The 24,308-nt window shown below is 37.2% G+C and overlaps 1 protein-coding gene across 1 annotated transcript; it reads left to right on the forward strand.

Moving 5' to 3' along the window:
- Positions 1–2,247: 2,247 nt before the first annotated feature.
- On the forward strand, positions 2,248–4,181 carry LOC135151451 (uncharacterized). The gene is made up of 2 exons (XM_064089902.1): positions 2,248–3,120; positions 3,162–4,181. Exons 1-2 carry the CDS (start codon positions 2,248–2,250, stop codon positions 4,179–4,181), a joined length of 1,893 nt encoding a protein of 630 aa, XP_063945972.1.
- Positions 4,182–24,308: the final 20,127 nt, after the last annotated feature.

Genomic DNA, 24,308 nt, shown 5'->3' on the forward strand with positions numbered 1-24,308 from the left:
TAAATATGAAAACACAATTTATATTTTATGATAATTATATTGCAGTAGTAGATTACTTATTAGAACACTCTCGTATAAAAAAGTATTATAGAAATTAAAAGAGAACACGAGCAATTTAAATACTCTTATATTAAAAATTATTGAAACACCTAGTAGAACTCAATATTGTTATTTCTTTTATTTACGACTACAAAAAATCTCTAAAGGAAACTAATTATATAGTATATTCTTCAAATATATATATTGAGATTCTTTAAAATGTATGCTCAAACATCGTAGAATATATCATAAATTTTTTAAATATAATATGATAAACAATATTTAAGTAACTTTTGTAAAGAATCTCAATTCTATTTCGAAATAGAATACTGACAAAATATTTAAAGAGTATTTTATAAAACTTCTAATAAGAAAAACACATAAGTGAATATATTAAAGAATCTTAATTTTGAGTGACAAAATTCGCAAAGTAGTTTACCAACTAAATATTTATAACAAAATTTTAAAGAATATTTATGAGAAAAATAAATATTTTATACAATATTTGTAAAGAATCATTAACTTAAACAAAGTATTGATTTCATAAATGCGATATTGTTGTATTTTTTAAATGAAACATGTTATAATCTTATCTAAAATTAAATTCTAATATTAAAGAGTATATTGTGACGGTATTTTTAAAGTTTACATGAATTTTTTTTAATTTATTATTTTTAGTGAAAGAATCTTATATTAGTATGAAAATTTTAAGGAATCTAAATATTTTGTAAATCACATTTTTCACTTTATAATATAGTAAATTTTTCATTTTAATATTGAGATTATATATATAGTTGCACAATATTTGAAAGAATCTCTGATTACTAAATATTTCATTATGATGAATATTTTAAATTTTGAATTTTGAAATTCACATTTAATATAAACTAAATGCTAGATTGAATGATTAAAATAGGGATGATATAAAAAAGGAAATCAACTGATTACCTATCTTAGTAATTATGTGAATGAAATCTGTAAATCACAAGTTTTGATGATCACACTTCAGCAAGCTGCTTTATTATAATAGCCTACTCTTTTGATATTGCTTGCTTTAGCCTGCCGTTTTGTATCTGCTAATTCAGTTTTGCAGGAATTGAAAACAGCGAGCTGTGTGATAACAGCAAGCTGAACAGAGTCTGGACAGAAGCAGTGTTCTACTCGGATTTTGAACTCAAGATTTATACATGGGTTAGGACTTATATATTGTACATTCTCTGTTTAGTATATGATTTTAGTGAACGTTTTAAGCTCATTTAAAATCAATAAAACGTTTTCTAAATATGGGAAGAAGTTGAGATAAATTCAAAATCTTTTCTCTTAACAACTTCTATCATATCCCTAAATTATAGGAGCTGATTTGTAATCATTTTTCAAACTCTAAACTCCTATAGTTTTGCATCTGATTTATCTCCAACGTTCAGAACAACGTTCACAAGATCGTTGATGGAGAAATTCAGATCTCTAGCCGTTATATTATTTCAATATATATATGGCTATTGTGTTTTTCAGAAAAGCAATCAACTCACTTTGAAAAACATCAATCTTTCTCTAAACTTCAAGCTTGAATTGTTCACTGCTATTATATATTATTTAGAGAATACTTTTGAGTTGTAATCATTCTTCTTGTAATTGATTATTGTGATTAGTCACCAAAGCTAGCGGGGTTCTTGGTATAGAACAAAGGGGGAGTTAGATAGAATTAGTCTTCACAAGGTCTGAGGTGCTAAGGTTCGAGGAACAAGGTGAATTCAAGGAGGGAAGCTCAAGGAATTCAGAGGTTCAAGAACAGGTGCACAGGGGACTAAAGTGTCGAGCTGTTTTCTGTCTGCTCAAGGTTTCAGCAAGCTGCTTTAGGTGACTGGGTAAAGGGAAGATATATTATTATTCTATAATTGTTTGATTTTCAGTAATAATATATTCTCTTACCGACTTGGTAAGGGACCAGGACGTAGACCATTAGATATAGGGGTCGAACCTGGCTAAAATCGCTTGTGTCTGATTTACTTTTCTGCTCTTTACTGTTTTGATATCTGCTCTCATAACAGCCTGCTATAATTGCAAAACAGTAAGCTGAAATATCCGGTAAAAGTTTAAAACTGACATTGGTAGCTAATTACACCTATTCACCCCCCCCTCTAGGTGTTATTTCATTTGGTATCAGAGCGAGGTTTACTAACATTTCTGTAACAGGAAAGTATAGATCCTATGGCTGACCAATTTCAGGGAAAATCAGACTTTAGAGCTCCTCTCCTCACCGGTTCGGACAATTACAATTGGTGGAAAGGACAAATGGAAGCTCATCTCTCCAGAGACCCTCTCATGCAAAGAGTTGTTGAAAGAGGTCCCTATCAATTCCTTGATAAAGATGGCAAAGTCAAAGATATTGATGAACTCAGTACCGACGAGCTAACAAAGATGGGTGCAAATGGAAAAGCAAGGAGTACTCTCATCAATGGTCTTAATCAATATGAATATGACAAGGTGTCATCTCTCAAATCTGCCAAGGAGATATGGGATGCGTTGGAAGCCTATCATGAAGGTTCAAAGGGTCTAAGGAAAGTAAAGTTGGGACAATTAATGAAGGAACTTGGTGCTTTCGGTTTGCAAAAGGGAGAAACAATCAAAGAAGCTCAAGCTAGGTTTCAACTCATTGTCAATAATCTAGGGAGACTTGGAAAGATAATTCCTCAATCAGAACTCAACATGAACATTCTCGCTTCTGTTCCATTCGACTTTCAAGCCAAAGTAACTGCCTTGGAAGCTGCTCACAATATTGATACAATGGATCATCTAGCTCTTTTTGCTGAATTGGAACAATTTGAGAAAAAGATGCATGCCAAGAAGCATGATGCTCCGGTTGAGAAAATGAAGAATTTAGCTCTTACTGCTGAAAAGAGCAAGCCAGAATCAGATGGGGAATCAGACGAAGATCTTGCACTCCTTTCCAAGAAGATTCAACGGATGATCAACAAACATAATCAGCTGAAAAGGGAGAAAGGCCCAAGGCTAAGAACTCAAGTAGCAGAAAGCCCTCCAAGGAATCAAAGGATCAGAATTGCTTCGAATGTGGAAAGCCTGGTCACTTCAAGAAGGACTGCTACAAGCTGAAGTCAAAACAGCCTGCTGTTTCTAAAGACAAGAAGAAGAAATCTAAAGCACTTCTGACTTGGAGTGATGATGAAGAAGAATCTGCCTCTAGTGATGACTCTGGTGAGGAAATGATCAATCTTGCACTTGTTGGCATGGAGGATGACAATGTTCGAGGACTCACCAAAGATGGTCTTGTCGAAACTAATTCCGAGGATGACAACAGTGAGGTTAGTTCATTTAGATTTGATCTTTCGAGTGATAATCTTGTGCTAGAACAACTAACCATGCAGGAGCTAGATCATATTCAAAATGAGGAATATAATTCTCTCAAGGCAGAAAACAGTAAGCTGATTGAAAAGAATAACTATCTCAAGAACATGGTTCAAGAACTTATGCAGAAGATAGATACATTCTTTGACTCCAAAGAGCCTACTCAAGCCAGAATCAAGGAACTTCAAGAAAAACTAGATCAATCTGAAGGTTTTCATAAAGTCTTGATGAGAAGAAATGAGGCTCAAAAAGAAGAAATCTCCCAGCTGAAACAAGAGATAGAAGCCAGAGATGCATGCCTAGAGACGTTCAAAATTAAGGAATCTACAAAGCTGCATATATCTCAGCCTGCTGCCAGTACATCTCAGCCTGCTGCAAGTACATCACAGACTACTGCCACAACAAGACAGCAAGCTGAAAAGATCCAAACTCTTGAAACAGAAGTCTTAAAGCTCAGAAAAGGAATGGGAACTTTTGTTCAAGGAGAAGAAGGTCTGAAATTCATGATGAAGAGCATCAAGGTTCCATTGGATAAAGAAGGAGTTGGTCTCAACTTCAACAAGAAGGGAAATGCTCTTAAGTATGAAGGAAGGCGTGGCAAACCATACAAATATGCTATGCCCCTGGAAGGAATGTGTAAAATGTGGAGGAAAAGGACATCTAGCTCAGAATTGCAGAGTCAGACCTCAAAGACAATACTTCCAAAAAGGATCAGAGGGGAAAACAGCCTACAGGAACAAGAAAACAGCTTACCAGAATGGTCCAAACAGAAGCTATAGAACTCAGCAACATACATATCCTACTGTGGTCCAACAATGGATCAAGAAAACTGATTTAAATGCTTTATATGTTCTTGCTTCTAACTAGGGTGGACCCAAACCAATTTGGGTACCAAAGGGTTGAGTTTTGTTTTCTTTGTTTTGCAGATGTGTCTTGCTGCTAAGATCAAGTCTACACAATGGATCATTGATAGTGGCTGTACAAGGCATATGTGTGGAGACAAAACTCAGTTTAAGAGTGTAAAGATGAAAAGAGGAGGAGGTGTAACTATTGGTGATAGTAAGACCCTCCCTATTCTAGGTAAAGGTAAAGTTGGTAATGACACTACCTCTATCTCTAATGTTAGATTTGTTAAAGGCTTGAAATACAATTTGCTTAGTGTAAGTCAATTGCATGATGATGGTCATAAAGTTGAATTCTCTAAGGATAAATGTGTTATTACTGTTGGTACTAACCAGATTCCTCTAGTTGCTAGAAGGGAAGGAAATATATATATCTTAGACTTTGAGTTGCAGAAAACAGCCTGCTGTTTAGCTGCTGTGGATGCTGATCCAACCATTTGGCATAGAAGATTGGGTCATGCTCACATGGACTTGCTTAAGAAGTTGTCAAGCAAGGAGCTAGTGAGGGGTTTGCCCAAATTAAAGTATGCCAAGACCGAGGTGTGTTCAGCATGTCAGCTAGGCAAGCAAATCCGAAGCACTCATAAGGCTAAGAATATGGTATCAACTACTCAACCTCTGGAACTCTTACACTTAGACTTATTTGGTCCTGAGGCTTATAAAAGCATTGGAGGTAAGCAATATTGTTTGGTTGTTGTTGATGATTATTCTCGATATTCATGGACTTTATTTCTTCGTACTAAAGATTGTGCATTTGAAGAATTTGAAATTCTAATCAAACTTCTTGAGAATAAGTTGAAAACCAAGCTTATAGGTATAAGGAGTGATCATGGAGGTGAATTCCAAAAGGACTTCATTACATACTGTGAGGAAAGAGGAATCACTCACCAATTCTCAGCTCCAAGGACACCTCAACAAAATGGAGTCGTAGAGCGCAAAAACAGGTCACTTCAGGAAACAGCAAGGACTTTATTGCAAGAAAGCAAGCTGCCAAGAAGTTTCTGGGCAGAAGCAGTCAATTCAGCCTGCTATGTTCTGAACAGGGTGATCATCAGGCCTATCTTGAATAAAACTCCATATGAGCTGCTGAGAAATAAGACTCCTAATATCGGGTACTTTAAAGTTTTTGGTTCTAAATGCTTTGTTCTTAAAAAGATTGATAGAGATGGTAAATTTGATGCTAAATCTTTTGAAGCTATTTTTCTTGGATATTCTTCAACTAGTCGTGCATATAGATATTATAATTTAGATAAACATACTGTTGAAGAATCTATTGATATTGTCTTCAAAGAACCTAACAATGATCTGCCAAGAGATGAGGAAGATGATGCAGGTATTGATCCAAATGCTCAACCTCCTCCTGGTGAGAAGAAGTCAGATGAAGCTACTACTCCAGCATCTAAGCAAGCTGAAACTCCATCTTCACAAACTGTCACTCCATCACAGCAAGCTGGAACATCATCTCAGCCTACTGGAATGACATCTCAACAATCTGGATCTTCATCTCAGCAAGGTGGAACGAAATCTCAGCAAGCTGGACTATCCTCTGAAGTGCAAAATCTCTCTGACATTCTATCTAAAATGAATCTTGATGGATCAAATGCTCCAAAGGAAAGAAAGAAAGCTTCAGCCTCTCATGAAGAAATATCCCAACAAAATCTGCCAAAGGCTACAAGGACCGTCAAGAACCATCCTCCCGAGTTGGTGATTGGTGATATTACTGAAGGAATAAAGACAAGAAAAGGAAAGGCAAACTTCTGTGCTTATGCTACCTTTCTAGCTCAAGAAGAACCAAAATCCGTCCAAGAAGCTCTCAAAGAGGAAAATTGGATCATGGCTATGCAAGAAGAACTCAACCAATTCGAAAGATGTGATGTATGGGAATTGGTTAAACGTCCAGAGAATGCATCAATTGTTGGCACTAAATGGGTTTTCAAGAACAAGCTTGATGAAGAAGGTACTGTTACTCGCAACAAGGCAAGGCTTGTGGCTCAAGGATATAACCAGCAAGAAGGCATTGACTATGATCAAACATATGCTCCGGTTGCTCGCTTGGAATCAATCAGAATGCTCTTAGCTTATGCATGCTACAAAAAGATCAAGCTGTTTCAGATGGATGTCAAAAGCGCTTTCCTAAACGGCCTGCTGGAAGAAGAAGTTTATGTAAAACAGCCTCCCGGCTTTGAACATGAACAGTATCCAGACTACGTCTACAAGTTGAAGAAAGCTCTTTATGGATTGAAACAAGCTCCTAGATCATGGTACAAAAGACTCAGTAAGTTCTTGATTAAGAATGGTTTTGTACGAGGTAAAATTGATCCTACTCTCTTTACAAAATCTCTTAATGGTGAAATCTTAGTAGTTCAAATTTATGTTGATGATATTATCTTTGGATCTACTAATGATGAACTTTGTGAGTGGTTTTCTAAGTGTATGCATAGTAAATTTGACATGAGCATGATGGGTGAGCTCAACTATTTCTTGGGTCTTCAAATCAAGCAGACTCCTGATGGTATCTATGTGCACCAAACAAAATATGTGAAAGAGTTGCTGAAGAGATTTGGATTTGAAAGTGTTAAGCCAAAATCAACTCCAATGCCTCAAAACAGCAAGCTGTTTTCAGATGAATCAGGTAAAAGTGTTGATATAAGACGATATCGAGGTATGATTGGATCTCTATTATATCTAACAGCCTCTAGACCTGATATCATGTATAGTGTTTGTGTTTGTGCACGCTTTCAAGCTAATCCCAAGGAGTCCCACTTAAATGCTATTAAAAGAATTTTTCGTTACTTAAGTGGTACTATTAATCTTGGCTTATTCTATCCTATTTCGAATACATTTGATCTTGTTGGGTATAGTGATGCAGACTATGCAGGATCACAAACGGATAGAAAAAGCACAAGTGGTGTTTGCAACTTTCTTGGTTCTAGCTTGGTATGTTGGCAAAGCAAGAAACAAACATCTGTAGCTCTCTCTACAACTGAAGGCGAATATCTAGCTGCAGGGAGCCGTTGTTCTCAAATTCTATGGATGATGCAAACTCTCAAGGATTTTGGAATCAGATGTAAAAAAGTTCCAATTTATTGTGACAACACTAGCACAATAAATATCTCAGAAAATCCGGTTCTTCACTCTCGCACAAAGCATATCGACGTCCGACATCATTTCTTGCGAGACAATGTGGCTAAAGGTAAAATTAATCTTGTTTATGTCCCTACAGAATATCAACTTGCTGATATTTTCACCAAGCCTCTTCCTGAAGAAAGATTTCTAATCATTCGAAGAGAATTGGGCATGTGCACTGTTTAAAACAGCAAGCTGCTACCGGTATGTAGCTTACCCTTTATGCTGATTAAGGGGGAGAATATTTCAGGGGTAAGTAAATGTTATTTAGTGGAATGTATTTTTGTTGTTGGACTAACAAGATTGCAGGAATTATAAAATTCAGGGGGAGTTCAGGTATTATAAAATTCAGGGGGAGAATCTCCTGAAATAAGTGTAATCATCAAAAAGGGGGAGATTGTAAATCACAAGTTTTGATGATCACACTTCAGCAAGCTGCTTTATTATAATAGCCTACTCTTTTGATATTGCTTGCTTTAGCCTGCCGTTTTGTATCTGCTAATTCAGTTTTGCAGGAATTGAAAACAGCGAGCTGTTATGTGATAACAGCAAGCTGAACATAGTCTGGACAGAAGCAGTGTTCTACTCGGATTTTGAACTCAAGATTTATACATGGGTTAGGACTTATATATTGTACATTCTCTGTTTAGTATATGATTTTAGTGAACGTTTTAAGCTCATTTAAAATCAATAAAACTTTTTCTAAATATGGGAAGAAGTTGAGAAGAATTCAAAATCTTTTCTCTTAACAACTTCTATCATATCCCTAAATTATAGGAGTTGATTTGTAATCATTTTTCAAACTCTAAACTCCTATAGTTTTGCATCTGATTTATCTCCAACGTTCAGAACAACGTTCACAAGATCGTTGATGGAGAAATTCAGATCTCTAGCCGTTATATTATTTCAATATATATATGGCTATTGTGTTTTTCAGAAAAGCAATCAACTCACTTTGAAAAACATCAATCTTTCTCTAAACTTCGAGCTTGAATTGTTCACTGCTATTATATATTATTTAGAGAATACTTTTGAGTTGTAATCATTCTTCTTTAATTGATTATTGTGATTAGTCACCAAAGCTAGCGGGGTTCTCGGTATAGAACAAAGGGGGAGTTAGATAGAATTAGTCTTCACAAGGTCTGAGGTGCTAAGGTTCGAGGAACAAGGTGAATTCAAGGAGGGAAGCTCAAGGAATTCAGAGGTTCAAGAACAGGTGCACAGGGGACTAAAGTGTCGAGCTGTTTTCTGTCTGCTCAAGGTTTCAGCAAGCTGCTTTAGGTGACTGGGTAAAGGGAAGATATATTATTATTCTGTAATTGTTTGATTTTCAGTAATAATATATTCTCTTACCGAGTTGGTAAAGGACCAGGACGTAGACCATTAGATATAGGGGTCGAACCTGGCTAAAATCGCTTGTGTCTGATTTACTTTTATGCTCTTTACTGTTTTGATATCTGCTCTCATAACAGCCTGCTATAATTGCAAAACAGTAAGCTGAAATATCCGGTAAAAGTTTAAAACTGACATTGGTAGCTAATTACACCTATTCACTCCCCCCTCTAGGTGTTATTTCATTTGGTATCAGAGCGAGGTTTACTAACATTTCTGTAACAGGAAAGTATAGATCCTATGGCTGACCAATTTCAGGGAAAATCAGACTTTAGAGCTCCTCTCCTCACCGGTTCGGACAATTACAATTGGTGGAAAGGACAAATGGAAGCTCATCTCTCCAGAGACCCTCTCATGCAAAGAGTTGTTGAAAGAGGTCCCTATCAATTCCTTGATAAAGATGGCAAAGTCAAAGATATTGATGAACTCACTACCGATGAGCTAACAAAGATGGGTGCAAATGGAAAATCAAGGAGTACTCTCATCAATGGTCTTAATCAATCTGAATATGACAAGGTGTCATCTCTAAAATCTGCCAAGGAGATATGGGATGCGTTGGAAGCCTATCATGAAGGTTCAAAGGGTCTAAGGAAAGCAAAGTTGGGACAATTAATGAAGGAACTTGGTGCTTTCGGTTTGCAAAAGGGAGAAACAATCAAAGAAGCTCAAGCTAGGTTTCAACTCATTGTCAATAATCTAGGGAGACTTGGAAAGATAATTCCTCAATCAGAACTCAACATGAACATTCTCGCTTCTGTTCTATTCGACTTTCAAGCCAAAGTAACTGCCTTGGAAGCTGCTCACAATATTGATACAATGGATCATCTAGCTCTTTTTGCTGAATTGGAACAATTTGAGAAAAAGATGCATGCCAAGAAGCATGATGCTCCGGTTGAGAAAATGAAGAATTTAACTCTTACTGCTGAAAAGAGCAAGCCAGAATCAGATGGGGAATCAGACGAAGATCTTGCACTCCTTTCCAAAAAGATTCAACGGATGATCAACAAACATAATCAGCTGAAAAGGGAGAAAGGCAAGGACAAGGCTAAGAACTTAAGTAGCAGAAAGCCCTCCAAGGAATCAAACAATCAGAATTCCTTCGAATGTGGAAAGCCTGGTCACTTCAAGAAGGACTGCTACAAGCTGAAGTTAAAACAGCCTGCTGTTTCTAAAGACAAGAAGAAGAAATCTAACGCACTTCTGACTTGGAGTGATGATGAAGAAGAATCTGCCTCTAGTGATGACTCTGGTGAGGAAATGATCAATCTTGCACTTCTTGGCACCAAAGATGGTCTTGTCGAAACTGATTCCGAGGATGACAACAGTGAGGTTAGTTCGTTTAGATTTGATCTTTCCAGTGATAATCTTGTGCTAGAACAACTAACCATGCAGGAGCTAGATCATATTCAAAATGAGGAATATAATTCTCTCAAGGCAGAAAACAGCAAGCTGATTGAAAAGAATAACTATCTCAAGAACATGGTTTAAGAACTTATGCAGAAGATAGATACATTCTTTGACTCCAAAGAGCCTACTCAAGCCAGAATCAAGGAACTTCAAGAAAAACTAGATCAATCTGAAGGTTTTCATAAAGTCTTGATGAGAAGAAATGAGGCTCAAAAAGAAGAAATCTCCCAGCTGAAACAAGAGATAGAAGCCAGAGATGCATGCCTAGAGACGTTCAAAATTAAGGAATCTACAAAGCTGCATATATCTCAGCTTGCTGCCAGTACATCTCAGCCTGCTGCAAGTACATCACAGCCTACTGCCACAACAAGACAGCAAGCTGAAAAGATCCAAACTCTTGAAACAGAAGTCTTAAAGCTCAGAAAAGGAATGAGAACTTTTGTTCAAGGAGAAGAAGGTCTGAAATTCATGATGAAGAGCATCAAGGTTCCATTGGATAAAGAAGGAGTTGGTCTCAACTTCAACAAGAAGGGAAATGCTCTTAAGTATGAAGGAAGGCGTGGCAAACCATACAAATATGCTATGCCCTGGAAGGAATGTGTAAAATGTGGAGGAAAAGGACATCTAGCTCAGAATTGCAGAGTCAGACCTCAAAGACAATACTTCCAAAAAGGATCAGAGGGGAAAACAGCCTACTGGAACAAGAAAACAGCTTACCAGAATGGTACAAACAGAAGCTATAGAACTCAGCAACATACATATCCTACTGTGGTCCAACAATGGATCAAGAAAACTGATTTAAATGCTTTATATGTTCTTGCTTCTAACCAGGGTGGACCCAAACCAATTTGGGTACCAAAGGGTTGAGTTTTGTTTTCTTTGTTTTGCATATGTGTCTTGCTGCTAAGATCAAGTCTACACAATGGATCATTGATAGTGGTTGTACAAGGCATATGTGTGGAGACAAAACTCAGTTTAAGAGTCTAAAGATGAAAAGAGGAGGAGGTGTAACTATTGGTGATAGTAAGACCCTCCCTATTCTAGGTAAAGGTAAAGTTAATAATGACACTACCTCTATCTCTAATGTTAGATTTGTTAAAGGCTTGAAATACAATTTGCTTAGTGTAAGTCAATTGCATGATGATGGTCATAAAGTTGAATTCTCTAAGGATAAATGTGTTATTACTGTTGGTACTAACCAGATTCCTCTAGTTGCTAGAAGGGAAGGAAATATATATATATCTTAGACTTTGAGTTGCAGAAAACAGCCTGTTGTTTAGCTGCTGTGGATGCTGATCCAACCATTTGGCATAGAAGATTGGGTCATGCTCACATGGACTTGCTTAAGAAGTTGTCAAGCAAGGAGCTAGTGAGGGGTTTGCCCAAATTAAAGTATGCCAAGACCGAGGTGTGTTCAGCATGTCAGCTAGGCAAGCAAATCCGAAGCACTCATAAGGCTAAGAATATGGTATCAACTACTCAACCTCTTGAACTCTTACACTTAGACTTATTTGGTCCTGAGGCTTATAAAAGCATTGGAGGTAAGCAATATTGTTTGGTTGTTATTGATGATTATTCTCGATATTCATGGATTTTATTTCTTCGTACTAAAGATTGTGCATTTGAAGAATTTGAAATTCTAATCAAACTTCTTGAGAATAAGTTGAAAACCAAGCTTATAGGTATAAGGAGTGATCATGGAGGTGAATTCCAAAAGGACTTCATTACATACTGTGAGGAAAGAGGAATCACTCACCAATTCTCAGCTCCAAGGACACCTCAACAAAATGGAGTCGTAGAGCGCAAAAACAGGTCACTTGACGAAACAGCAAGGACTTTATTGCAAGAAAGCAAGCTGCCAAGAAGTTTCTGGGCGGAAGGAGTCAATACAGCCTGCTATGTTCTGAACAGGGTGATCATCAGGCCTATCTTGAATAAAACTCCATATGAGCTGCTGAGAAATAAGACTCCTAATATCGGGTACTTTAAAGTTTTTGGTTCTAAATGCTTTGTTCTTAAAAAGATTGATAGAGATGGTAAATTTGATGCTAAATCTTTTGAAGCTATTTTTCTTGGATATTCTTCAACTAGTCGTGCATATAGATATTATAATTTAGATAAACATACTGTTGAAGAATCTATTGATATTGTCTTCAAAGAACCTAACAATGATCTGCCAAGAGATGAGGAAAATGATGCAGGTATTGATCCAAATGCTCAACCTCCTCCTGGTGAGAAGAAGTCAGATGAAGCTACTACTCCAGCATCTAAGCAAGCTGAAACTCCATCTTCACAAACTGTCACTCCATCACAGCAAGCTGGAACATCATCTCAGCCTACTGGAATGACATCTCAACAATCTGGATCTTCATCTTAGCAAGGTGGAACAGAATCTCAGCAAGCTGGACTATCCTCTGAAGTGCAAAATCTCTCTGACATTCTATCTAAAATGAATCTTGATGGATCAAATGCTCCAAAGGAAAGAAAGAAAGCTTCAGCCTCTCATGAAGAAATATCTCAACAAAATCTGGCAAAGGCTACAAGGACCGTCAAGAACCATCCTCCCGAGTTGGTGATTGGTGATATTACTGAAGGAATAAAGACAAGAAAAGGAAAGGCAAACTTCTGTGCTTATGCTGCCTTTCTAGCTCAAGAAGAACCAAAATCCGTCCAAGAAGCTCTCAAAGATGAAAATTGGATCATGGCTATGCAAGAAGAACTCAACCAATTCGAAAGATGTGATGTATGGGAATTGGTTAAACATCCAGAGAATGCATCAATTGTTGGCACTAAATGGGTTTTCCAGAACAAGCTTGATGAAGAAGGTACTGTTACTCGCAACAAGGCAAGACTTGTGGCTCAAGGATATAACCATCAAGAAGGCATCGACTATGATCAAACATATGCTCCGGTTGCTCGCTTGGAATCAATCAGAATGCTCTTAGCTTATGCATGCTACAAAAAGATCAAGCTGTTTCAGATGGATGTCAAAAGCGCTTTCCTAAACGGCCTGCTGGAAGAAGAAGTTTATGTAAAACAGCCTCCCGGCTTTGAACATGAACAGTATCCAGACTACGTCTACAAGTTGAAGAAAGCACTTTATGGATTGAAACAAGCTCCTAGATCATGGTACAAAAGACTCAGTAAGTTCTTGATTAAGAATGGTTTTGTACGAGGTAAAATTGATCCTACTCTCTTTACATAATCTATTAATGGTGAAATCTTAGTAGTTCAAATTTATGTTGATGATATTATCTTTGGATCTACTAATGATGAACTTTGTGAGTGGTTTTCTAAGTGTATGCATAGTGAATTTGACATGAGCATGATGGGTGAGCTCAACTATTTCTTGGGTCTTCAAATCAAGCAGACTCCTGATGGTATCTATGTGCACCAAACAAAATATGTGAAAGAGTTGCTGAAGAGATTTGGATTTGAAAGTGTCAAGCCAAAATCAACTCCAATGCCTCAAAACAGCAAGCTGTTTTCAGATGAATCAGGTAAAAGTGTTGATATAAGACGATATCGAGGTATGATTGGATCTCTATTATATCTAACAGCCTCTAGACCTGATATCATGTATAGTGTTTGTGTTTGTGCACGCTTTCAAGCTAATCCCAAGGAGTCCCACTTAAATGCTATTAAAAGGATTTTTCATTACTTAAGTGGTACTATTAATCTTGGCTTATTCTATCCTATTTCGAATACATTTGATCTTGTTGGGTATAGTGATGCAGACTATGCAGGATCACAAACGGATAGAAAAAGCACAAGTGGTGTTTGCAACTTTCTTGGTTCTAGCTTGGTATGTTGGCAAAGCAAGAAACAAACATCTGTAGCTCTCTCTACAACTGAAGGCGAATATCTAGCTGCAGGGAGCTGTTGTTCTCAAATTCTATGGATGATGCAAACTCTCAAGGATTTTGGAATCAGATGTGAAAAAGTTCCAATTTATTGTGACAACACTAGCATAATAAATATCTCAGAAAATCCGGTTCTTCACTCTCGCACAAAGCATATCGACGTCCGACATCATTTCTTGCGAGACAATGTGGCTAAAGGTAAAATTAATCTTGTTTATGTCCCTACAGAATATCAACTTGCTGATATTTTCACCAAGCCTCTTCCTGAAGAAAGATTTCTAATCATTCGAAGAGAATTGGGCATGTGCACTGTTTAAAACAGCAAGCTGCTACCGGTATGTAGCTTACCCTTTATGCTGATTAAGGGGGAGAATATTTCAGGAGTAAGTAAATGTTATTTAGTGGAATGTATTTTTGTTGTTGGACTAACAAGATTGCAGGAATTATAAAATTCAAGGGGAGTTCAGGTATTATAAAATTCAGGGGGAGAATCTCCTGAAATAAGTGTAATCATCAAAAAGGGGGAGATTGTAAATCACAAGTTTTGTTAGGAATCAATAATTTTTGATGATAACATAAACATTTTTGTAACATGTCTTACTTAGAATCTTTATCAAATTTCAGTTGTAATTGTTATATTTCTTGTCTTTGGGAATTATCAACGGATGGGTAGAATAGGATGGCTAATTGTAAATATCCAATGCCATGTAATTTTATCTAAGTGAAGGATGTTCAACTGATGAGATGTAACTATTCAACTGATGAAGACTGGATGATGTTTCAACTGATGAAAATCAAGCATTCAACTGATGACAAAGTGTTCAACTGATGATGCTGAGGAATTCAACTGATGAGACTGGAACAGCATTCAACTGATGGAGTCTGTAATTCATTCAACTGATAAGCCGGGCATTCAACTGATAAAGTCAAGAGCAGTTGAAAGCAACCAGAACTTTCAACTGATGAAGCAAAGAGCAGTTGAAAGTGACTAGAGCTTAAGTCTGACAAATCACATGGATCGAATTACACTAAAATAGACATGGAAGCCTAATTAGGAAAATAAAGAAGAAGCAGAAACATACTTATCTCATGCAGTGCAATCTGGATCAAATCAATATGATGGTAAAAGATGAAGACATCTCAGAAAGCATGCATAAGACAAAGTTGTGCAGCATTGTTTTTAGATTAGAGTACATTTCGTAATCTAGCTAAAAGCGTTGTAAAACTTGGAGTATATAACCAAGTTAGTAGCATCAGTTGAACTTGTTCAAATTACTTGAGAGAAAAATCTGAGAGTTAGAACTTGTTTGAGTGATGAACCAGCAGCTGTGCGAATTGTAAACAATCCACAGATTCTTCTATATAAAATCTCACGGGTGGATCATTCAATCCACCCGTATTTTTAATACTTGGTGTTTTTCTGTTTCCTGTGTTCTTAGTGTATTATTCTTGAATCTTTTAAATTTGTAAAAGATTGTATTCAACCCCCCCCCCCCTTCTACAATCTTTCTTATAGTTGGTGTAAAATAACAATTGGTATCAGAGCGAGGTTCCCAACAAACAGGGAAAAAGATCAACACTGCTAGAGAAAGATGGGAAAGAAGGATGCTGGAGTGAAGATTCCTGTTCTTGACAAAGACAACTATTTTCACTGGAAAGTGAGAATGCATCTGCATCTGTTGTCCATTGATGAAAGCTATGTGAACTGCATTGAAAAAGGACCTCATGTCCCCATGAAGGTCTGCACAAGTATTGGAGCTGATGGTGAAGACATGGTAGGTAAGATGATTCCAAAACCTATCCATGAATATTCTCAAGAAGATACTGAAGAAGTGCACAAGGACAAGAAAACCATGAACCTTCTGTTCAATGGTTTGGATCAAGAAATGATTGATAGTGTTATTAGCTGCACAAGTGCCAAAGAAGTTTGGGACACCATCAGGACCATCTGTGAAGGGAATGAGCAAGTAAGAGAGAACAAAATGCAGCTTCTGATTCAACAATATGAGTCATTCCATTTCAAGGCTGGTGAAAGTTTGAGTGATACATTTAACAGATTTCAAAAACTGTTAAATGGTCTAAAGCTCTTTGGAAGAGTATATCAAGTTAAGGATTCAAACTTGAAATTCTTAAGAGCTCTTCCCAAAGAATGGAAGCCCATGACAGTCTCTCTCAGAAATACACAAGAGTTTAAAGACTATACTCTAGAGAGACTGTATGGAACCTTAAAGACTTATGAGCTTGAAATGGAACAAGATGAAGAGATTGAGAAAAGCCAAAAGAAAGGGCATTCATCTGTGGCTCTAGTTGCATCTCTGGAGGATACTGTCAAGGACAAGGGAAAGTCTCAAGTTGAAGAAACTGAGAAGTTGGTCAAAGAGGAGAGCTCAGAGTCAAGCAAAGGAAGAAGAAAGGAGAAAGAAGTAGCTGATTCTGGTGAAGAAAGTGATGGAATTGATGAACATCTAGCCTTCCTGTCAAGAAGATTCTCCAAACTGAAATTCAAAAAGAATTTTAATTCTGCAAAATCTTTTAAAGGCAATCCCAAGTCTGATAGAAGCATGGTAGACAGATCAAAATTCAAGTGCTTCAACTGTGGGAATGCAGGTCACTTTGCAAATGAGTGCAGAAAGCCTAAAGTTGAGAAGAAGTCAAGTGAAAACATTGACTACAAAAAGAAATATTATGAACTTCTCAAACAAAAGGAAAGAGCATTCATCACAAAGGATGATTGGGCAGCTGGAGATGATTCTGATGAAGAGGAGGAGTTTGTCAATCTAGCTCTAATGGCCAACTCCACAGATCAAGAAGAAAACACTGGAAGCAGTAGTCAGGTATTCACTACAAACCTAGTTGAGTTAACTAAAGATGAATGCAATGCTACTATTAATGAAATGTCTACAGAATTGTATCACTTGCATGTTTCTTTAAAATCTCTCACTAAGGAAAATAGTAGGATTAAGGAAGCTAACACCTTTCTTAGTGATAGAAACAGTGTCTTAGAAGCTCAATTTATTGAGTTTGAGAAGCTGAAAATTGAGTGTCAGACAGCCAAGGATGATCTCTTGGTTGTTCTGAAAAGAGAAGAGATCATAAGAAAGCAGCTTGATAAGGAACAAGAGATTATTGCCAAATGGAAATCTGGTAGGGATGTTTCCACCAATATCATCAACATGCAAGGTAGAGAGACCTTTGTAGAGAATGAGTGGAAGAGGAATAAGAAAGTGCTTAAGATATCTGAGAACAGTTCAGGTGATGAGAATACTGATGATGATCACCAGTTGAAGAGCAAAGTCTCAACTGATGAGAGTCATCAGTTGAACAAAAACTCATCAGTTGACAAGAGTGTTCTCAAGAAGCTTAACAAGAAATATGGTCCTGTTAAAAAGAATTTTGTTAAAGGTGAGAATAGTTCTTCTGAGACCAGTGATAGTGTTAATAACACTCTTCATTCCAGTAACAAGAACAAGAAGAAGTTGGATACTAGTGAGCATAAATCTGAGGAGACTAAAAAGAAGAAAGGAAATAGAAATGGCAAAATAGGAGTTAACAAGCACACCAATTACACTCCCAATGCTAGTGCTCTTAGGAAAACCTGCAGTAAGTGTGGTAGTGTAAATCATTTATCTGCTAATTGTAAAACTGTGGTTGCTCCTAATTTATCCTTGCCTATTCCTATGACATCTGTTCCTCACATGAATTTATCTGCTATGAATATGATGCCTGGTTTATTGCCTCACAATCCTTATTCTCAGCCTAACATGCCATATATGTTCAATCCTTATTTCAATGCCTTTAACATGCCTCAATTTCATTCAAATTTGCATGGAATGAACAATTTATGCATGTCTCAAAGGCCTGTGTTTGAAAACAGAGTTGATATTCCAATTTCTCAACCAAAACCAAAGATTGAACCAATTCAATCCAAGGAAAAGATTGAGAAAGTGGAAAAGGCTGCTAAGACTAACAAATCTGGACCCAAAGCAATTTGGGTACCAAAATCAACTTGATCTGTTTGTGAAATGTGTGCAGGGAAACCACAAGAAGAATTTGTGGTACTTGGATAGTGGATGCTCCAGGCACATGACTGGTGATTCCTCCCTACTCACAAAGTTTGTGGAGAAAGCTGGCCCTAGCATTACCTTTGGAGATGACAGCAAAGGATATACTATGGGATATGGCTTGATTGCAAAAGAGAATGTCATCATTGATGAAGTTGCATTGGTGTCTGGTCTTAAGCACAAATTGCTTAGCATCAGTCAGCTCTGTGACAAAGGTTACAAAGTTAATTTCACTCCTGCAGCCTGTGTTGTCACCAAAGAAGATGACAACAGTGTGGTTCTGATTGGACAAAGGAAAGGAAATGTGTATGTAGCTGACTTCAATTCTGTAAAGTCTGAATCTATCACTTGCCTTCTCAGCAAAGCAAGCTCAGATGACAGTTGGCTATGGCATAAGAGATTGTCTCATCTAAATTTCAAAACCCTGAATGAGTTAGTAAAGAAGGACTTGGTAAGAGGTCTACCCAAGCTGGAATTCTCCAAAGATGGATTATGTGGAGCCTGTCAGCTAGGAAAGCAAAAGAGAAGCTCTTTCAAAAGCAAAACTCTTTCATCAATTGTGAAGCCCCTTCAGCTCTTGCATATGGATTTATTTGGACCAGTCAACATAATGTCCATTTCAAAGAAGAAATATTGCTTAGTGATTGTTGATGATTTTTCAAAATTTACTTGGACTTTCTTCCTGCATTCTAAGGATGAAGCTGGGAAAATCATCATCAATCATATCAAGGCATGAAACAACAATCCAGATGTCAAAGTTGGAAGGATAAGAAGTGACAATGGAATAGAATTCAAGAACTCTGTGATGAAAGAATTTTGTGAAGAAGAGGGAATTATTCATGAGTTCTCTGCACCAAGAACTCCACAACAAAATGGTGTTGTTGAAAGGAAGAATAGAACTCTTATTGAGGCTGCAAGAACCATGATTAATGAAGCTCAACTTCCAACCTATTTTTGGGCTGAAGCTGTGAACACTGCTTGTTTCACTCAAAACATTTCACTAATTACCAAACCTCATAATCTAACTCCTTTTCAAATCTTCAAAGGAAAGAAGCCAACAATTAGCTTTCTTCATGTATTTGGATGCAAGTGTTATGTTCTAAGAAATCAAGGTGAAAATCTTGGAAAATTTGAGGCCAAGGCAGATGAAGCTTTTTTTGTTGGATACTCTGATGGAAGATCATTTAGAGTATATAATCTGAGAACCAACATTGTTATGGAATCAATCCATGTAGTTTTTGATGATAAGAAAATTCAAGGATTCTCTGATGAAGGATTTCATGATAATCTCAGATTTGAGAATGAAGGTGAAGGTGATCTGTATGACAGTGATGATGATGATGACATTATTCAAAATGTTGGAATTAATCCTGGAATTAATATTCCAACTGATGACTCTCTGGTGCAAGAAACAACTGCAATTGGAAATTCAACTGAAGCATCAGTTGAAACTACATTGGAGGGATCAGTTGAAACACCTCAAGGATCATCAGTTGAAAGAATGTCTCAAAGTTTCAATCAGTCTAGAAATAATGAGATGTCAAATTTAGGGGGAGCTTTCCAACATGGAAACCTGAACTTCAATAATGAAGCCACATCATCAAGACAATCACTTCCACCACAAAGAAAGTGGACAAGGGATCACCCTTTTGAGCTAATTATTGGAGATGCAAATGCATCTGTACAAACAAGAAGAGCAACTCAAGATGAGTGTTTGTACAGTGCATTCCTTTCACAGGATGAACCTAAAGTCATAGAAGATGCTCTCAAAGATGCTGATTGGGTTCTTGCTATGCAAGAAGAATTAAATCAATTTGAGAGAAACAATGTATGGAAGCTGGTACCCAAACCTAAAAACAGAACTATTGTAGGAACAAGGTGGGTATTCAGAAACAAGGTGGATGAGAATGGAGTTGTCACCAGAAACAAGGCAAGGCTTGTTGCTAAAGGATACTCTCAATCTGAAGGAATTGATTTTGATGAGACCTTTGCACCAGTTGCAAAACTGGAAGCAATAAGAATCTTCCTGGCCTATGCTGCTCATGCAAACTTTAAAGTTTATCAAATGGATGTCAAGAGTGCTTTTCTAAATGGTGAACTGGAAGAGGAGGTATATGTCAGTCAGCCTCCTGGTTTTGAAGATCCAGAATTTCCAGAGTATGTTTACTTTTTATTAAAAGCACTCTATGGACTAAAGCAAGCACCAAGGGCATGGTATGACACTCTGTCTCAATTCTTGTTAGATAATCATTTTTCCAGAGGAACTGTGGATAAAACACTATTTTACAGAAATGTAAATGGTGCCTTTATTCTGGTTCAAATTTATGTAGATGATATAATCTTTGGTTCTACAGATGAGAAACTTTGTAAGAAGTTTGCTAATCTAATGAAAAGTCAGTATGAAATGAGCATGATGGGAGAGCTCACCTACTTTCTTGGTTTACAAGTTAAACAAGTAAAGGAAGGTATATTCATAAATCAAACTAAGTACATTTATGATCTACTTAAAAAATTTGATTTATTGGATTGCAAAGAAGCTAAGACTCCCATGCCAACAGCCACCAAATTAGAGTTAAGTCCTAATGAGAAATCTGTGGACATCTCTAATTATAGAGGCATGGTTGGTTCTCTTTTATATTTGACAGCTAGTAGACCAGATATTATGTTTTCTACATGCCTCTGTGCTAGATTTCAATCTGATCCTAAAGAATCACATCTTATTGCTATAAAAAGAATATTCAGATATCTTAAGGGAACACCAAATCTTGGTATTTGGTACCCTAAAGACTCTGGATTTGATCTAATTGGATATTCAGATGCTGATTTTGCAGGATTCAAAATTGATAGAAAAAGTACAACAGGCACCTGTCAATTTCTTGGTGACAGATTGATTTCTTGGTTTAGCAAAAAGCAAAATTCTGTATCAACCTCTACAGCTGAGGCTGAGTACATTGCAGCTGGAAGCTGTTGTGCACAATTATTGTGGATGAGAAATCAATTACTTGATTATGGATTAAATCTCTCAAAAATCCCAATATTTTGTGACAACACCAGTGCTATTGCTATAACTGAAAATCCAGTACAACACTCAAGAACCAAGCACATTGACATCAAATACCACTTCATAAGAGAACATGTGATGGCTGGTACTGTTGAAATGCATTTTGTTCCAAGTGAAGAACAGATTGCAGATATTTTCACAAAGCCTCTTGATGAATCCACATTCACAAGGTTGGTAAGTAAATTAGGTATGTTAAATTTCTCCTAATTTAGAGTGAATTTTTCTGTAATTTGGCAGCCAGAATTTGATTAATTTTGATTTATCAAAATTGAATTAGTTATAATTCTGGATAAAGTCTATAATATTTCAACTGATGAACTAGTGAAATTGTTTCAACTGATGTTTGAAACAATATCCTCTTGTTTTGTTTTTCATTCAACTGATGACACCAGTTGAAGACGCTTTCAACTGATCTTCATCAGTTGAATAGGAAGTTTAAAGAGGCGCTTATTTCATCCGTTGAAAGTATTATCAGATCTGAGCCGTTGAAATTTCTTTTGTCTCTCTCCTACTTTATACACACGATCGTGTGTGTAATTTTTGTAGAGATAAATAAGAGTAATTTCTTCTCAACGGTAATTTCTCAGCCAATCACAGCAATTTTCTGAGAAAGTATTTAAGTGTTTTAATTTATTTTCACTTCCTTTCATCTCACTCTTTCGAATTCTTAAAGCTCTCTTCTCTCTCTGTGCAAAAGCAAACTCTAACTTCTCTTCAAGCTTTCTCTGTAACTACAATGGCACCAATGAAGAAGTATACTGCACCAAGTGGGTTCATTTATGAGAAGAACAACTTCGCATCATTTGTGGATACCAAGGCAGTAGAGGAGAAGGAGTATCACAGGATGATGGAGTTCATCAAGTCAAGCCAGCTCTCTTATGCTATGCTTGAAGCTCCTACCATCTACCATGAAATAGTGGAGGAAATGTGGACCTCTGCAGAGTTTAATAGTGAGCATGAAACTCTAACCTTCTCTGTCAATAATGAAATTCATTCTGTCAATGCTGATGTTATGAAAGCATGCTTTAAGATTCCTGAAGATACTGTTTTATCTTTGCCTAGTGATAATCAGTTGGTTAATTTACTTTATGCCATGAATTATGTTTTGCCAACTGATGCCTTAGGTAAAATAGAAAGAAGGGGTCTTAGGAGAGAATGGAGTTATTTATGTGATGCTTTTATTAAGGCATTTTCTGGTAAGATTAGTAATTTCAATGCTCTCACTTCCCAGATTTTACAAATGCTTTACATGTACCTGACTAATGAATATTTCAATTTTGGTGGTTTGATGATCCAAGAAATTGGGGAGAAACTAGGTGATAAAACTGGTAGACCTAGGAATATTTATTATGTCAGATTTCTTATGATGCTAGCTAATCATCTCAACAAAAAGCTAGTTATTACTAACAAGGAAGCCAAGCTTCCCAGTTTTGTGCAGGAAAAGAGAGTCTTTAAAGACCTCTTTAGGATGAATCTGTACCCCTCCTTGGAGGTGGTGTACCTGCCAATAATGGAGGCTGGAAAGCAAAAAGAGGTACATGGATTTCCTACTACTCTTTCTCAACCCTCACCTTCTTTGCTTTCTGCCATCAGGGCTGTTGAAGAGGCCCATCAACAGTCCACACAAGTGGCAAAACCTTCTAAAAACAAGTCTTCTAAACCAACCTCAGATGCCTCCCAAAAGACATCTTTTGTAAAATCCAAGAAACACAAACCTGAGGGGAGTGTGATTGGAGGTTGTGAGGGGGAGGGAAAGGGTGAACATAAAAGAAGCCCTAAGAATAAGGATGGAAAGGTGTGTGCTGACCAGCCTGGCCACTCTGCAGTCTCCCAAAAGACTGTAGATGTTAATATGGAATTAAACTCATCCCTAGCAGCATCCTCCCAAAAGGATGTTGCTATTGAAAATAGTCCTCAACCAGGGACACAGTTAAAAAGGGGGAGGGACACCACTTCTTCACCAATAAAAGCTTACGGGAGAAAGAAGCTAAGAAGTGAAAAACTGAAGCACTCTACACACACACAGGCATCCATTCTGGATTTTATGCCTTTAACTTCTCAAAGTCAGATTGATGTGACTCCAATAAATGTGGAGTCACAGCCCCCTTCTTCATCTCAACCAATCACCCATATTTATGATCTTACCATCTCTACTACTCAAACACAATCCCCAACCTCTTCTGTGGATGTGGAATTAATTCACACCACACTTGTAAATTCTCCATCTTTGGATTTCATGGAGAAGCCCCCATCTGAGATTGATCATCATCATTTTGATGATTTGTTGGATCTTTCTCTTCCATTTCCTTCTTCTGTGACAGTGTGTTCTGTGGATTTTCCTTTAAAATCAATCACCACAGACTCAACTGTCACAGCCTCTAAACCTATTTCTTCATTTTCTTCAACTGATCTCCCTCATCAGTTGACAAGTGTTTGTCCTTCAACTGATCTGCTTAACAGCTCTCATCAGTTGAATGCCTCCTCTACTCATGTTTCAACTGATGTCTCTCATCAGTTGACAACTGCTGCTACTTCAATTAATTTACCTCTTTCTACAGCAGTTGATCACATGGTAGCACAAACACTTCTAGGATTGAGTGGAGTGAGCTATGGAGTGGAGAGGCAGCCTAGTGAGCTGGCAAAAGGAGAGGGTGTGGAGAGTCTGGCATTTTCTTCTAGCCAGGAAAAAGGAGAGGATAAGAGTGACCCTTTAGTAAGGGTAAGTGAGGGAGAGGTAAGTGGTGTGGTGAGCCAAGGGGAGCCCTTGATGCAAGAAAAGAGAGAAATTGAGAGAAATGCAGGTGTCAATGAAGGGTTTAGTGAACAAGAGTTTCAAGCTGAATACAGATCCATATTGGATAGTGTTTCACAAGACCCTGAGACTTTTCCTCATGGGATGTCCTCCATTCAAGATTTTGCCAGACTGGACAATCAAGCAGCTGAGAGGCACCTCAATCTGATTCACACTACATCTTCTATGCTTAGAGCAAAGGAGGCATTTACAGCTCTGCCTGCCAATGCTGGAGATGATTTTCATTATGATGATAGTGATGAAGACCTCAATGATGCTCTTGAGGAATCCCTTGTTGAACAA

Source organism: Daucus carota, chromosome 3, assembly GCF_001625215.2.
Source record: "Daucus carota subsp. sativus chromosome 3, DH1 v3.0, whole genome shotgun sequence".
Taxonomy (NCBI): Eukaryota; Viridiplantae; Streptophyta; class Magnoliopsida; order Apiales; family Apiaceae; genus Daucus; species Daucus carota.